This window comes from Coniosporium apollinis (genome assembly GCF_000281105.1).
Source record: "Coniosporium apollinis CBS 100218 chromosome Unknown supercont1.24, whole genome shotgun sequence".
NCBI classification, from domain to species: Eukaryota; Fungi; Ascomycota; class Dothideomycetes; genus Coniosporium; species Coniosporium apollinis.
In genome coordinates, this window is record NW_006913286.1 from 190,877 (window position 1) to 207,935 (window position 17,059).

Sequence of the window (17,059 nt, forward strand, 5' to 3'; positions counted from 1 at the left end):
GGGCTTTCGTGATATGGTCGTAATTTGGACACTTCTGAACGGCGCTGCGATGGTTTCTTGGGGCTTGTAGAAAGGCGTAGAACTCTGATAGAGCCTGCCCGCCAGGAGAAGGCACAAGGGGCATATTGATCCCGTGCTGAAAGTGCTAGTTGACTCTTTGCTGCCGCCGTGATATCACTGGCTGATTCTGCTGGTTGCTCGACCGCAATGTTCTGACGCCCTGCTGTTTCTGAAGTTTCAAATGCAACGAACCGCCGCAATATTACGGCTACCTTTCATGACGAAGCCTCGAATGGGATTTTTCTTATTGCGATACCTGTGCAAGACGGGCCTGCAGTTCTTGTCCAGAGGTATTTTCTGGGCGTGGAGGCGGAGGTCGCCCGGACAATTCTCGGAAGCTTCAACTCCATCTCTCAGCACCATGGAGACCTTGATCGTACTGCCGACCAGTCAGCTCACGAAGGCCAACACGAAATACATTCGTCGCGCACCATGATGAGTGAAGAGTCCGGGCTTTGTCCTGGGTGCCTTCTCTTCAGAAACACCACCGGAAGCCTCTTGAAGAGCCCGTAACGTCATGACCGAACACTTGCTCTCCGGCCCGCTCCACATCGCCGACGTATGGCGAAGGAACGACTGGCACCAGGATGACCTCACCTGCTGAAAGCGAGCAGCGTGAGAGCTACTCATAGCAGCTCAAGCCGTACCATGTGCCTGAGGAGGGGCAGTTGAGCTTGCTATGGACTTCGGGTACCGGTCGATACTCCCACAACCAGTCCCGGCTAGCAAGTACTCCTCGAACCAGATTGGAACACACTGCCAATGGAGCTCTGGGACCATCTGTTGGACGGATGTATAGCATGCTGTTGATATGGGATGGCAAAGAGATTGGGTGAGAAAGGTACGACGCAAGATCCCATAGCAGAATCTCGCAAAGTGGGTCGTAAGAGAAGGAGCATACGGAAAGCATAGCGTGAGCTTTGCAGGCTATGCTGCTCGATGCTGTCAGGTATATAGGTAGTCGTTCAAGCGCGCAGGGCAGGGAAACGGAGACCGAATCATGATGCTCTCATTCATATACCAAGCCCGCCACCCCTTGCGTCGCCGCGCTTTCCTATCTCGCTCAAGGACTTTTGACTCCAAAGCTACAACCAGCAAAAACCACTCCAAGATGTAGAAAAGGAAACCAGCACTCCAGCCTGCAATGCGAACGCTCCTCAGGAAGACATTAACGGCGGCTTGATAAACGTAACGACCACAAAGCTCCACCTGCTCTATGGTCTCGAACGCCGTCATGGTTCCCCAGCACCAAGCTCCTACTACAGCGGCTCTTCCAGGAACGCCAGATCCGCGTCTATCTGGGCTTGCAGAGCATCGTCAACAAGGCTCTGGGGACCCCTTGCGCTGGGCGCGGGAGCGGTGGAGGTAATCGCCACGTTCAACATAGCGTCGAACTCGGCATCCGTGAACGTGTAACCGCCTCCAAGAGGACCTTGACTAGCACCAGGTGCCGGAACCGGTGCCGCGGACTGTGCCTGCGAAGCAACGGACCTCTTTCTGGGCTTACGTTTAACCGGTTTGGTATCATTCCCGTACCAGCAACAGCTCCTGTGTGCGCATGAGGCCCTCAAGCACGCCGCCGCCGGACCGCCTCGAGCAGTTGAGGTCTGGTGGCCGCACCTGTACCGGCCGTCGATTCTTCTGGAAGGGTCGTGAGGGTCTGGCGGTAGCCCCACTTGCGCTTCTCTTCGCCCTTCTCGGCAGCAGAAAACGGTTTGGAGGCTCAAATCGTTGTTCCAGGGTGACTCTTCGTGGCCTGCACAGTATCCTTGGGCGCAGGAGGGCTCGAAGGTCGAGGGCGTCATGGGCGTCATGTGCTTGCAGAGATAGCGTCCGTCTTGCCGCAGCCAGGGGTTTGTGGGGTCGGCGGGGACCCAGGGTGCTCCTATCAGGCTGGGGATGTTGTTGTGAGGGGGAAAAGGGTTGTAAGAGGCAGGCCGAGAAACATGAGAGGTGGGCTGAGGTATTGAGACGTTCGACGGCTGAATCGGCAGTTGTGTTACGTTGTGTGAGAACGGGGCTGGTACGGGCTGGTCGAAACCTAGAGATTGTGGTGTCGGCGGCTCTTCCTTCAGCGCAGGGGGGAATGATGGCTTTTGCCAGACTACGGCTGCCCACTTCGCGCTTTCTGCGTCGTCATCGTCGTCTCCCGTCAGATCAATTGTGGTGTGCTGTTTCGGAGGTGCCGGATCCTTAACAACGGCATCATCGTCTGCCTCCCGAGAGGCCTTTTCGGCTTGTATACTTTAGGACCGGGCCGCTTGAGCTGAGCTAAGGTGGTACGTACGAAGCTGCTGAAAGGCAGCTTCTTCCATCGGGGTGCCCCATCCTTTGAGTATGCCCTTCTCAAAGTGTACGTTTATGTCTGGATCCAGCCGGTCGCCAGTTGGGGGACACAGCACGTCCCACATCTTCTGATCCAATGTGGAGATGCCTCTCAAGATCTTGGTGCCGTCTGGTAGCTTGCCGAAGCGGAGGCTAGTGCCTTTGACTACCTGGAGGCGTATTGCGACCCTCTGGATCTTCGGAGCTGCTATTTGATGGTCAGCACTTGATACGCTTTGAGGAATTGGGAGCTGATGTGTTCGCCGACGCTTGGCCGCGAGGTCATTCTGGGGTAGAGGCGACTTACGGAATTCGATACCTTCGCCGTCTTCGAGGACGTCGTGGCCGCGCTTTATTCCCGCCATGGCTGCTGCAATAGTTGGATCTGGATCCCAACCGGTGTGAGAGGAGAAGAAGAAGATTGGGAAAGGCGGATCCGATCTGAGCTGTGTTTGGATTCTTAAAGAGAGAAAGAATGGGAATGTTAACGGGTCGTGATGTTGATTGTCGGCGCAGAAAGAGTCGGGTTTGTTGTGGACGGTGGTCGTATCTGCTTCGAAGGCTTACGATCGTTCAAGACATGGACGCGGAGACTGGCAAGAAAGATGCGCGCGTGCAGAAGAGAGAGTGAGGCTATGGTGCTTCAAGAGAGATGTGCCCTGTTGAAGTTGGAGAGTGATTAGCCGGCGCTGGAGTTGCTGGAAGGTCGAAAAGACTCCGAGAAGTCGATCTTCCAAGCGACTTCACCTGGGAGTGACCACCCGTATCTCTGTTGTTTGGCCAAACTCTGGACTCGATCCTGGCGAAGATACAGCGAGACGGTGCTCCCAAAGACGAGACCGACTGACCACTGGAAAACTTTCAGCCAGTTCGGACGATTGCGAAGTGCCGCACCGGGTCTTAGGACAATTATAAGTCCAGCTTCAAACGGGCAGAGTTGGAACCACTTACTCCGAATCAAGATCTATCCAGCGGCGGAAATCGAAGCTGTCTACCGGAGTATGTGGAGTGGTGTTACGGGCCGGTGCCCACAACAATGCAGAAGATAGTGATATGCAGAGTTTACCCGGGGATTTTCACGATCTTGTGCAAGAGCCCTCCCTCAGTGATGAGATAACGTCTAAGTCTTCGGAGTGACTACCGTGCTATTCTAGAAGTACGGGAGAAGTGCATCAGCGGAACGATACAGTCACAGATAGTATGAGACTGTTGAGACTCGATTGTTGGAAGACAAAGAGAGTCTTTTGTCCTTGGGAGTCGGACAACGCATTAAGAACCCTTGAGGCCGACACTTGTGTGCCCGATTGTCTAATCTTCTCTCCGACAAAGAAACAAAGCCAACTCGCACGATCACGGTTGTAGAGAGATCCTTCCAGCTAGCCACAAAACGCAAAATCCTCGAGACCCATCTAATGTGCCTGCGTCGGTTGTTCCATCCCAAAATCTTCATGGGTATCTCGCGGGATGAGAGGTGAAACGAGCAGCTATGCCGATGCTTGAAAATGAAACAGCCAAATCAAGAAAGAATCCCAATCGAAGTCAATCCAACGCCCATTGTTCCAAGCCCATCTTTGTCCGTTTGCCTCAGCCCGCTTCCCTAACTAGACTTTCCCCAAAGTCTTTAGTTGTCGTCGGCTAACAAGATGCCTACAGCTAATCCGTCAATTACCATAGCCATGATCGACGTTACATGCGCAGAAGACTTAAGAGACTTACCCCGGAGAGGACACCACTCTACATGGCCGGTGAGCATGCTGCAGCGCCAGTCGCAGCTATCTCGAACTCGTGCGTAGAGCGGCCCGTCGTATCCACTCAGGCCCATCTGCATCTGCAGAATGTCGTCCAACTGCTGCGACGTCATGCGGTTGGAGGCTTCGATGATCTCCGCGGCTGCCTCGGGAAGGTCGAGAGAGTCCAGGTTCAGCTCTGCCGCGATATCCTCGTCTTCTGCAGGTGGAGCCACTGGAGGAGCTTGACCTTGGCTAGCGGGATGAACAGCGTCTGGTGGTAGGAACTCTCCTCGGTCTGGAAGATGCAAAAGCCACAGCGGATCAATGACGCGGGGATTGACGCCCATGGCAACATCGCGTGGCTCCTGAGGAACGAGAGAAGGCTGGTTTGGGACACGCTGCTCCTGGCTCTGTGCGGCGGAAGGAATGTTGACCCTCGCTTCACTTCCAGCTTCTTCCTCCGAAAAACGACGAGCTCTCTTTGCGCGACGCAAACCTTCATTCTCCGGAAGATATTCATCGTCATCATCTTCCTCAGCTCTAGACCGCTTGCGCCTTGATCCTGCCATTTCTGAGGCGAGATGTGTAGAAGGATCGGCGCTGAGTGTAGATGTTGAGTGAAGTGAAGATAACAAGCCAGTCGTGGGAGGGAAACTAGGTGGCTGCAGAACTTGACCAGCGCCCGGATCAACATTTATGCCGTCTCCAGCTGTGCTGCCGCTCTCGTAAAGGCGGGCCTTATCAGCGGTCAGATTGGTAGCACTGGGTTGCCTCTGTTCGTCGCTTGCGAGCAGGACGGGGTCTATAGGCAGGGCCCTATCCACCATAGCTGGCGGTTGTAGTCTCTGTTGGCCGCCTTGCTGACGACGCCTTTGTGATCTGGAGGCCGTTGCCGAGCTTTGTCGGTCGTTATGGGCAAGAAGCTCGCGTGCGGCTGATAGGGGCGCCGGCAAGTGACCAGTCTGGTGAGCTGGAAGCTGAGCGAAGCTCATGTACGGAGTCGAACCGTATCCGGCGCCGTCGTATCGATCCCTATTACTCGGAAACGAGCTCGGCTGCTGAAAACTCTCGGCAGTCGGCGTGCCCGCTAAGCTTTGAGTATGAACCTGTTCCATGTTGGCCGTTAGAACTCTTAAGCTGCTGCTCCCTGCTCCAGCAAGCGGCGAGTGAGTGGGGCCAGTGGTTTGGTACAGGCTGTTGTGTCTAGCATCTGCCTGCTGATTGTAGCAATAGACACACGACGCTGGATCATGGTAGGCATTGCCGCTGAAGATACAAACTCTGCTGTTATCCGGTTGCGTTCTGCCTGTATAGCCAAGCGTAGATGGGGGCTGGCGACCGGCAACTTCTGAATACGGGTTTGTGTGACGCTGCGATGGTCTAGCCCTTGTGTTGAAAACGGTGGCTTGTCCTGGACCTGCTGGATATGTAGGGAACGGGTTGGCAGCAGACTCTTGCCCAACGAACAGTAAGGGGCTTTGATGACCAGTCGGTGCTCGTGGAGTTGTAGCAGTGTGGTGTTGAGTTAGAGCCGCCGGATAGAGGGCGTGTGGCATCACTGGTGGTGGCGGGTTTGACAATGGCTGAGGTACTTGAACCAGGTGTATTGGAAACACCAGCCGCGGTCGTGGCGCACCACTTGCTTGCAGTGCCGCCGCACGCTCGGCCAGAAGACGATTGAAGTCACTCGTTCTCGGTACAGGCCTTCCCAGCGCCCTAAGGATTTCCGACACCCTCTCACTGGGGTCCTTAGGCGGGGGCAGTGGACATGCCCGGCGATAGTAGTCTGGCGGGGTCTCGGGTACCCTAGCCTGTGCCAGGAACCATTGGCCGTTATACAACTCCACATCGCAAGTACTCCCGCATAGTATCTGGATATCATCAAGCCGCTGGACCTTCCGCTTGTCAGCGCCGGTTACGGTCTTTCGTTGACCTTTAGCCGGGATCGTGCCGAGATCCTCGCGGTAACGGGCCAGCCTGGATGAAAGCGCACTCATGACCATCTCTAGTGTGTGGCCTGGCACAAGCATGGTACGCCTAGCAAGCATTTCCGTGTTGAATCCCAGGGACGTGAACAAAGCGATCTCCCAGCCCTCGATCAGGGTACTTATCTGGATGGGCAGGTCACGCTCGTAGCGCTGCATTGGGTCGCCTTGCCTATCCCGGATCAAATTCCCGTAGGCATCTTGAAGAGGCTCGATGGGTCTCAGGAGCGTGACGTGCTCGAGCTCAAGCTGATACACCCTGAGCGGCAGATTGTACGGAGCAAAATCCCGGTACTCAGTACAGTAGGTTGTTTGATCGCCGGCAAGCCTTGAATCTGCTTTACGAGGATACACTTCAATATCATATGGTTAGCAGACCGGCTCAGCGCTCAGATTGAAACCCTTGCCATATGCAGGGACGTGGTTCCTATGTGTCGCCCTGGGAACCGGTGCTTGCGCTATGGACTGCATTGAGGCTGTCGGTACGTTCGACATATTTCTACAGTTATATTAGCCGCCGTAGAGCAATGTTGGCGAAAAGGTGTCATGCTAAGCTGGAAGTACGACAAAAGAGGTGCAATTCTGAAGTGGGAATCAACTTACAACCGTTGTAGTTATTGCTATATGCTGGCTGAGCGCTTGCGGTCCAGGCTGTAAGACAGTTGCTGCGTGTAGAAAGACCAGGACGCGAATTCGAACGCAATCCTTGCTGGCAATTCGGACAAACTACCGCTTGAGAGCAGCTTTGAAATGAAGACTCGGGAATGCAATTCGATGAACAGTCTGATATCACTGATTCGCGTTGGAATCCCGCTATGGCAAGACGACTTCAGTGTGCTGGTGACGCGGTTAAGAGCGGGCACGTTGGATGCCCCGGAAACCGCAGCGTGAGAATTGGTAGGGCTGAGTACTTCACGAGGTGGCCGCGAAGTGCATCAGGGGGAACCGCACACACTGAACCGAACAGCGAAATTTCTAGGCGACATCTTCCGTCCAGGCTAATTTCTCTCCGACCAGTCCTGTGCTGTAGAGGTACAGTCCATACAAGACACATCGAAACACAAGCTCAGCAACGAGTATTTAGGAACAGTCTCGCACTAGTTTATTCTCCACGTTGACGGGAGGTATCGTCTCTAGGAGCGGCAGCAAACTAGCGGACGAGCATGGCATCAATTGGGATCGTACAAGCTCTACAGCGTCTTTCTTACATCCGAACAATGTCTCGACGACCGAAAGACCGGCGAAATTCGGGCAGAGCCCGGGAGAACACTTTGACGCGTCGGCCTATTTAGCGATTGCCAGGTGTCATACACCACATATGTCACACAAGCACCAAATCTTCAATTTCCATACCCATGACTTCTCTTCTGCAAGGTTGCTATCAACGAATGGAGCAAATTGACCGGTTGAGGTTGACAATGAAAATGCCTCGCATTTATCTTAATCTTATACAATGTCGGTGCCGCAGGGAAGCTCAATCTATGTGATAAAGAAGCAAGATGTTACCACCTCAACCTGACACATCGTGCCCAAACATGATTCGCGCCAAATCAATGGAACACTGAAGCATACGATGCGTTTGCAGCACTGAGAGATTTTTCAAACGCTCCTTCTGCGTTCTGGGCGGGAGCTGGACTCCTAACTTCTAAGGATTCTCCTGGCTGAAGAAACTGCGTTTCTCTCATGCATTTACATGAGCCTCACTTCCACAAGTCGAGTCCGCCCCACAAATCGTTCAACACGGCATGGGAATACGCCGCCTGCTCTTCTTCAGTTGGTTCCCGTCTTCTGCTTGCTTCTTCTTCCATAAGAGCCGTCACGTATCGCAGAGTCGGATACGACGGCACCCACGTATCCTCCTCAGGCATGTCGTAGCGATTCGTAGAACCGGGCGGGAACACGACGATGGATGACCTATGGTCCTGAATCTCTGGCTCGACTTGGGAGTGATGAGGGCGAGTTGGAGTACCAGTCTCCCCTGCAGATCTTCGTGTAACGGACAATGGGTGTGGCGGCGCTTGTTGATGCTGAAAGTGGTATTGCGCCGGCGCAGTATTATCTACGTCTAGTTGGAAACGCTTTCGCGGCTTGAAAGAGTTAGCGATGTCTACGTTTGCACATTGGGTGATGGCGCTCACCCCCTGCGGCGAGCTGCTGTCTGTATCTTCGTCATCGTCTCTAACCCGCTTTCGGCTTGATAGACTTGCAATAGCGGCTTGCACATGCGTTGGATCTTGTTGTGAATTGTCGTAGCCGCTCTGATGTTCATCTGCATCGATACCAAGAACAGCCGGTCGGCTTCTTAGGCTGCCATCCTGTGGACTCTCCGTGGTTGCAGTCCATTGCCCATGGCGACCGCTCATGGGTGTAGTTGCACGGCTCGAGTCCGCGGGCGCTCCTGAGCTTGATACTGGTGTAGCTACTGGAAGCGTAGGATGCGTAGAAACCACTCGAGCAACAACGCTTGATCCTGCGGCGTGATCTGGTAGTTGGTTTATTACAACAGCCGGATGTGCTTGGTTTGCTGGGGGGTGCTGGACCACGACTACCGACGGAACAGGATCGTCTGGTCTCTTCCGTATCCAGATGTCTGCCATCCGCACGCTTGGATTACGAGGGCGAGGCAGGGGGTATCGTGTTCGCGGAACAGCACCTTCTGGCTGAGGCTGATACATTGTGCCAGTAGCAAGGTCAACAACGAACCACGTGTTGTAGACGAAGTTGTTGTGCTCGCACAGAACTGATTCCTCAAGACTTGTGGGTAGTCTCCGCTCTCCTAGTCGTTTGAGGATCCCATGTTTCTCACGAAATCGTAGTTCCCGCATCCAGAACCGTTTCTTCATGAGCTCATCACTGACATTGTTTGGCCTGGTGTGGCTCACAATGATGTCCATGTCGAACCCTTGGGCAACTAGCACCGCCAACTCCCAGCCTTGGATCTCGGGATTGATGAAGCCGATAGGGTTGACAGGATAGTGCTGCAACACGTCACGGTTGACTTGATCTCCTCGTTGGCTGAACTTGACAGCGCCGTTAATTGCGAGTGGTCCTGAGCTTGTCAGGAACGGGAGTGTGGGCTGTTCAACGTAATGTATTGCCCAGGGGAGATCGTGCTCAACGTAGGACCCGTATATCTGAGCAGTGCTGGAAGACGGAATTGTACGGACTTGTGGAGCTGCCGCTGGGGGGACCATCAACTGCCATGGTTGTGCTGAGGGACCAGCCGTTGCGAACGCTAGAGCCTGAGAGGCCATTTCCGGATCTCCAAAGGCGCGCACTGATGCTGAATGTTTGATCTAGATATCTTCCAAATACCAGCGATGAGTGGTCAATGTGACTATCGAGTCAGAAATCGGTTCTGTGCACGGGTGGTCTCTCTCGTCTGCCTTGTTGTGATATCGGGCAGCCCTCCCAGCCTTAGCACGCAATCTCTTCACATGGGAACAAGCAACGCGCGGGGCTAGCAACTTCACTCGAAGGTCTCCGAAGCGAAAAGCAGCCCCGAGGTCAAGGAATAGGTCCTCCATTATGACACGCTCTCGCGCCTGCAGCACAGAACGACCATTGCTCAGATTCTCGACTGTGACCCATTCCCAACGCCTCTTATATTGTGTTGTGGTTTTGATTTGATGATATACGCATTGTCCGGACGGGTAAGAACTTTGAGAGTAGCGATTGGGAGCCGGTGCTGAGAATCATACTAGTGGCTGTTTCTTTGGACACAGGTGCGCGTTCTCGGGCATTTGTTGTTCAAGCTCAGCGGGCTCCCCGTTACTGCGAGCATCTTGGCTTTGCGTCAATGTGGTGTGCTTACACGCTTCCATACGGTTGAGGGGCCTATCCAAAAGTATGCCTGATCCGCTTGATGCAACAAAACTACAGCTTCAGCAGCAAATCGAGAGATGCAATCAAGGCAATGCCGAAAGCTGAAAGTGACACTGAGCGGATACTACAACGTGGATTGTACTGAAGTTCAAAGCGCTCTCTTTCACGCGAGGACGACAAAGACGTAGAGGCTGAGGAACAAAGCCTTGCTCAATAATCAATGCTCAAAGAAAGAACAACGAATTCCAAACTGGTGGTTGCCGCAGTTGCAGCAACATTACACATTTTGACCAGCGCTTTCAGCGGATCAGGTTCACTGGAGCCCTAAAGTAAAACCAATCTCTGGTTCAGTCAAAGTATCCAGAACTCTGGAGCACTGTCTGGTTCTTTTCAGTTAGATGTCAGCGGACCAGAAGCTATCTCAGGCGCCTTATATATTCAAGCGCTGGGGGCAAGCAGCATACCGCAGAACGACCACCTGTCACCTGATAGCCAGACAAGCTTCCCCGTATGCTTTACCAAGCTTGCGGTACTCACGTCATTACTTGCTAGCAAATACAGTCGCCTAACTGACTCCGAGATTCGAGATTTCAACCAGTATCCCGATACATACGGACGGACCCATGTCCTGCGGAGAGAGGTAAGTTTCTGGGCATTTCTGCCTTCCAAGATCGCTCTGGCGATCATGATGCAGGAAGCAGTATTCAAGAAAACCGGCCTTGCAAGACTAGGCTCTGTGAAGGGGCCTATCAACAATGTAGGGTGATGAACGGAATACGGAGGTGCTGGCAGTGTTGGAGGAGATTTGCTTGAGGTTCACGCAACAGTTACAATCTCCGCGCCTGATATAGTGATCAATCATTAGTGAGGAGTCTTTTGCGTTTCTGTACCCTCGAAGCCGTTGGTTTAAGCTCTGTGGTACGTTCCACACACGCCATGTGCGCCAACGATCATCGATAAATAGCTAAGTTAAGCCACTCGGACCTCACAGACACTGCATCACAAATTGACAAACCCTTCGATGTATTCCTCTCAAGTATTCTTGTTCCGTTGCCTCACCTCTGAGGAACTGAGATGCATCCTATAGCAATGGCTGCTTAGGGGATAAACAGTCAATATCAGCCTGCCTTGATAGGCCACGAGTTAGTACAGAATGAGGTGATGGACGCCTCTCCTTGGGAACTATGTACATAAAACTGTATGCCAGTCCTCCTGTTCACTCTTGCATCATGTCAGTAAATGATGGCAACACTGAAAAGGCCAGAAGCCCTGTGCCTTCGTAATTTCGCTCTGCACACTACCACAGATTTCGTATTGCTAGTCTCCAGTCAATTCTGTTTCGCAGCAGGTCGCTCCAATTGGTGAAAGAGGTACCGAATCCGCGTCAGCACATCTAGGATCAGAACAGGATCATTATATAATGCAGCTGATTCTGCAATCTTAATGATCTGAAATATTCGCTCGCCGAATGCAACTGAAATGACAGCTGGATATTTTGCTTTTCAGGTAAGTTGTCAGGCGGCGTGATGGTGCTCGTATGCTAAAGATATCGGTTTACGTCTGAGATATGATCAGAATCCGGTGGCACTCCTTTGCGCTTCTGGAGGTGAAAGGCTTCAACTGAAACGTTTCCCGGAGCTGACAGTGCTGCGGGTAAGACTCTGCCTCCTTGTATGATGTAAGGCTTTGCTCAAGTCCTAGTATCAAGATACCTAGTCCTGATCGCAAAAACCATGCAACAACTAGATTTGTCATGATGCCCTCCAGTCACTCGCAGCGCATGAACCAGCAACGGTTATATAAAAGTACAACCGCACGAGGGAGCCACTTAGCTCATTGCATAGAGCTGCCGCTGTTCTGTCACACATAACTATTCTGGCCGCCAACCATGTTTTTTGAAGCATGGTAGACATAGGCTCGCGAGCTCGACGTTTGAGGAGAGCTTTTACGAATTGTTGGATGATGAGATGATTAGTATACGGAATTGTGTATCTGTGCTTCATACTTTTGTCCTGCATCCTCGACCGCAGTCTCCAATGGCACAGGTTGCCCTGCTTGTCTCTCCTCTGCCGGATGCTAACTCTATGAAATGTGTAGGTGCTTTCAACGGAGACTCGGACGTGACAGGCGGTCTGCCGCTGCAGCGGTATTGGTAGAACATTATTTCCTAAATCATCATCAGCCGCCATGGATAGGAGTTCTAGGCATTCTGCAGCTTGCCCATCATCCGGAAGCTGGAGTAAACTCATGATGCCATGCCGGAATGGGATAGATGGGATCCCTGTTAGGCCTCGGCTATCCAGTCTTGGCTCTCTTCCTCTTCGCCGATCAAGGGATCGTCTCTCACCGTAGTCCTCATCGAATAGCAGGTGTGGCTGCCGACGCTGCGTCATTATCGGATTCATGAAGTCCATATCCAGAGCGATGGCGGCTCCCGCTCCTTTCCAACCTCTGAGCAGACATCGCCGCAGCCTCTGTGTCCACTCGAGCCCACATAGGCCTCCTGAGCTGCCGTAGTAGGAATCTTCAGTTGATTCACGTCAGATATCACCAGCAAAATGGTCAGTCCGTCAAAAGGCCAGAAGCAGACCCTGGATCTCAATTGCCTCACAATCAAGGAGCTCGAGAAACATGCCGCTGTCATGATGGACAAGCAGACCCGGGATTACTACAACGAGGGCGCGGACTCAGGCTCCACCCTCCTCGAGAACATAGAGGCTTACGCGAAATATCGCATACGACCTCGGGTGTTGCGTGATATCTCTCAAATCGACACTTCTGCCTCTATCTTCGGCTTCCGTAACAGTTTACCACTCGGCGTTGCGCCCACTGCCATGCAATGCCTGGCGCATCAAGATGGAGAGATAGCTACGGCACGCGCGTGCAAAGAGATGCGTGTGATCATGGGCCTTTCCTCCTTCGCGACCTCGACACTCGAAGCCGTGGCCGAGGCCAGTGGCGACATCCCGAACGTCCTCCAGCTGTATCTCTTCGAAGAGCGCGACCACAGCCGAAAACTGATCGCTCGAGCGAAGAAGGCAGGCTACAAGGCTGTCTTCCTGACCGTAGACACGCCTATGCTTGGCCGACGGAACCTAGAGATACGCAACCAGTTCAAGCTACCTAGGCATCTCAAGATCGCCAACTTCGATGAGGACATCAACTCCGATGCGAGTGCCACGGTCATGGACGGCACAGGGAGCTCGTCGGAGCCACAGGGACAGAAGAAAAGCGAGGCCGCCTCTAGTACGCGCAGGCAAAGCAGCGTGGGCTACCACGACGGCGAGAAGAGGCATCCACCATCGGGTCCTATAACCTTCCACACGCATGCCGCAAATCCGACGCTCTCCTGGGAGCGAGACATCGCGTGGTTAAAGAAGGAAGCTGCACCTATGGAGGTATGGGTCAAGGGCATTGCTACCGCAGAGGACGCTTTGCTGGCCGTACATCACAGCGTGGACGGTATTGTCGTCTCCAATCACGGTGGGAGACAGCTCAACGGGGCATTGGCGACCCTCGATGCACTTCCGGAAGTCGCCGCGGCTGTAGGAGGCAAGATTCCTGTGCACGTCGACGGTGGAGTCAGACATGGGACCGACATCTTCAAAGCATTGGCGCTTGGAGCAGATTTTGTCTGGATTGGGCGTCCTGTATTGTGGGGGCTTGCATACAAAGGGCAGCAGGGGGTTGAGCTGTGCTTGAAGCTGTTGGCTGATGAGTTCAGGCTGTGCATGGGATTGGCGGGGACGATCAAGGTGGAGGACATCAACAAAGACTACCTCGTCAAGGTGGACAAGAGTGGATTCATCAGCCGACTGTAGTCAGCAAATTGGCCTAGCCGAGGGGAATCTATATCTGACCAGCGCCTCTTCTCGTTTCAGACTCCTGCAGCGCCGTGAATTTGATATGTCCGGTTAGTAGAGGTGCTTGTACCTACCTTAGCCTTCTTGGATGCATGTCTGTCTGGCTGGTGATCTTCTCGCTTGATCTCTCAGCCCCTCTGTTGCTGGTGCGCTTCACGTGAGAAAAACGGAACCTCGGCACTTCGCGCCACAACGCTTTGAGACGCAAAAGTTAGCGCGCAGTCCACCCCCTGATCCCTGGCGTCGGTAGCAGTTAGCCTGGTAACCCTGCTGCACCTTCTGTCAACGTCCTTGCACCATTTCAACGTGGTTGAATACCAACAAGGACTGAACGCACAGCGCGGAAGAGGGCAAATGCTCTTCTTTACCATGGCCGTGTATCTCAGCAACGGCTTTGGCTAATCAAGGTACGTAGATCTCCAATCTATCATCACTTATTACCTGGTCGTCACTGACACGGCGAAAGTTCTACATATGGAAAGCGCTAGTAACCGTGCCCCTGCGGTAAAGACTCTCCGGCCATAGTCCAAGTCATGAAACCGCGACGTTGGAGCTCAATCCCGGAACTAGTCTTATCATGCCACGAGCGCCGTTTTCGCTAATCCGAATCGCTATCTGTCCTGCATAACGGACAGCCCCTCAGCGAGTTCCCGCAACCGAGACGCCGCCTAGAAGAGCGTGTAACGCGTGAAGCGCGCCTCGCATCTTCCACTGGAGGTTCTTAGTGCAAGCACCCACCCCACTTCGATTGCTGATTGTTACGATTCCCATGGGATTATCCTTGAGCTTGGGAAAGCCACGCCCCTCCGCTGCAGATGCGCCAGCTACTCGTACGGTCAACAGGCTGTCTCTTTTCGGACTTGGCCCTCTAGCCGAGCTGACGCCCGCATGAGCTTTGCCTAGGCAGCTTTGCGGATAATCTGGGCGTAACAGTCGTTAAGCCATATCCAAAACCCCCCGAGGTATTCCCTCTCAAGCCACCAACGTTGTAATGCCGGGGGTACCTCTTCATCGGGCAACACTCGCAACCGTAAACGAAGAGCGTATGTCCCAAGCACTCCCCCACTTGGTCCGGGTCTCTGTGCACCCAGGCTAAAATGTCTGGTCTGGAGAAATGGTACAAGATCTGGAAACCGCCATGGTACAACATCTGGAAACCGCCATGGAACAAGTCCCATACTGACACGCTTTAGGGTACCTTTCACGGCCGTTGATCTGCAGGGGCTGTTGGGGTCGCTGTTGGGGTCATCCCACACGCGCACGTGGCGGCCTCCCGCAATTGAAATGCCGATCTCATATAGCATCAGCCCTGTGCACTATTTCCGGACGCGCTGCTCCACCCTCTTTGCAGATTGAGAATCTCCTTCGATTGTCAACTTCTTCCTCTTGCGCCTCAACTGCGACAGATAACCGCATCCATCATGGGAGGCCACCAATATACTCCCGAAGAGATCGCAAGCTGGCCGAAACCTAACTACCATAATCCAACGAGAAGAGGTTGGGGCCTGGTGGCGCTGTGTATTGCCCTTTTCGTTCTTGCACTGGGCATCGTTATCGTTAGATTATATGCTAGGATTCGTATTCAGCGAAATTATGGTCTAGACGATACCCTCATCATTGCGGCGATAGTAAGGCCCCTCCTGGTGACAAGCTTGGTCCGCGGAGCTCATGCTTACTTTTGAAGGTCCCTACTCTTGGTGTTGCTATAAGCACTTGTCTGGCAAGTAAGGTAAGGCCCCTCCTGCCAGAGTTTGGTCTGCGGAGCTCATGCTTACCAGGTTTACGGGTTCGATCTCCATGTATGGGACATTCCTCCAGCTGTACAGCTCCAGACGCGCCAGGTAAGGCACGAAATTGCTTTGATTCCTGGGTTGTTATTGATGAAAGCGCCTTAGATATCGATGGTCATCCAGGAATTCTATCTATTCTCGACATGCTTGACGAAGATTTCCATTCTATGTTTCTACAGACGCATGACCGCTGGGACGGTGTCGAAAAAATTCAGAACAACCGTATGGATTTCGATCGCATTCATTGTCGCCTTCCTGATAACCTTCGTCATCCTTGCTGTTGCGCAATGCCTACCCGTGGAAGCATACTGGCTGCGGCTTAATCCCGTCTGGGCAACGACACACAAGTACAAATGCATCAATGAACCGGTTGGCGTTATCATCGCAGGAAGTATCAGCATAGTACAGGATTTCATCGCATGTGGCCTGCCCATCATGCTTTTCTGGAAACTACAAATGCCTCGACGGCAGAAGATTGCGTTAGGCATTATTTTTGGGGTCGGAGCATTGTGAGTACTCCCATGGCCCATTCATGTGTGACTAGAGGAAGCTTTGTCAGACCGACGGCTTGCTGATTTAACTCTTCAACTCGCAGCCTATGCGTCGCCGGCATTCTCCGCCTATATTATGTCTACCACTACTTCTACCTGACCGGTGACGGCACCTGGACCGCTCATGATATCTGGATCTGGGCCGTGGTCGAATCGCACATGGCCATCGTCTGTGCCTCGGCGCCTGCGCTGAAAGTCTTCTTCAAGAAGATACTTAATGCCAGCGGGCTTGGCTCACATCTCAGCGGCTCACTCAAACGCGCGAGAGGTCACAGCCGTAGTAAAGGCTATGGTGGGAACACATCGCCATCTCAGAATACCAAAGATGACCCGAGCATCGGCTACAATGCTTCCGCGAGCAGAGGAGGGTCGAACGAGATGCCTAGACTCAAGAATAGCTGGACACGTGACGTGGAGCTAGCGAACATCAAGGTGGCGCGTGAGGTGGATGTCATCTACGAGATAAGAGACATGGACGTGGATGGCGACGCTTCGTCGGGGCGCAGCAGCGCGGAGCTTAAGCCTGTGGAGCCGAGAAGGTTCCATTACCCCAACCGGAATGTCGAAGGCCGAATATGGCAGCAGTAGGCATGAATAGATTTGTCCATGACTGGTGTTCTGGCTCTTCTCTGTGCATCTATCCATTCCTCTGAGGAAGACCCTTGTAGTGACCAGCTTGATGGAGCATACAACGCACTCACCTACGAAACGATCCGTTTTTTGAACAGACCTCCTCTACATCTTCGACCGCTCCTTCGCCTCCAAAACGTCCCAAAACCACCGGCTCCGACACGCCCAACGCCTCTCACTGGCCCCCTTCCTGATTCCGCGACGACCATTTCAGTGTTTTAAGGGCCCAGCGCCCCGACAGCCGCTGGCCCAACATCGGGCTCGCACGCAGCGGCAGCACCTTCCACAAGGACCTTAACG

General features: G+C 53.3%; 5 protein-coding genes across 5 annotated transcripts; 2 read left to right on the top strand and 3 right to left on the bottom strand.

Annotated features, from left to right (window-relative positions):
• Positions 1-1,319: 1,319 nt before the first annotated feature.
• Positions 1,320-2,750, bottom strand: W97_05173 (uncharacterized protein; the record flags this gene model as incomplete). The annotated part of the gene is made up of 3 exons (XM_007783058.1): positions 1,320-2,296; positions 2,348-2,593; positions 2,693-2,750. The coding sequence occupies 3 exons, from the start codon at positions 2,748-2,750 to the stop codon at positions 1,320-1,322; spliced, it is 1,281 nt and encodes a 426-aa protein (XP_007781248.1).
• A 1,256-nt stretch (positions 2,751-4,006) lies between these two features.
• On the bottom strand, positions 4,007-4,684 carry W97_05174 (uncharacterized protein; the record flags this gene model as incomplete). Its single annotated transcript, XM_007783059.1, has 1 exon — positions 4,007-4,684. One exon carries the CDS (start codon positions 4,682-4,684, stop codon positions 4,007-4,009), a length of 678 nt encoding a protein of 225 aa, XP_007781249.1.
• Positions 4,685-7,800: 3,116 nt separating this feature from the next.
• W97_05175 (uncharacterized protein) lies at positions 7,801-9,354 on the bottom strand (the record flags this gene model as incomplete). Its single annotated transcript, XM_007783060.1, has 1 exon — positions 7,801-9,354. One exon carries the CDS (start codon positions 9,352-9,354, stop codon positions 7,801-7,803), a length of 1,554 nt encoding a protein of 517 aa, XP_007781250.1.
• A 3,129-nt stretch (positions 9,355-12,483) lies between these two features.
• Positions 12,484-13,746, top strand: W97_05176 (uncharacterized protein; the record flags this gene model as incomplete). The annotated part of the gene is made up of 1 exon (XM_007783061.1): positions 12,484-13,746. One exon carries the CDS (start codon positions 12,484-12,486, stop codon positions 13,744-13,746), a length of 1,263 nt encoding a protein of 420 aa, XP_007781251.1.
• Positions 13,747-15,761: 2,015 nt separating this feature from the next.
• On the top strand, positions 15,762-16,717 carry W97_05177 (uncharacterized protein; the record flags this gene model as incomplete). Its single annotated transcript, XM_007783062.1, has 2 exons — positions 15,762-16,087; positions 16,174-16,717. The coding sequence occupies 2 exons, from the start codon at positions 15,762-15,764 to the stop codon at positions 16,715-16,717; spliced, it is 870 nt and encodes a 289-aa protein (XP_007781252.1).
• Positions 16,718-17,059: the final 342 nt, after the last annotated feature.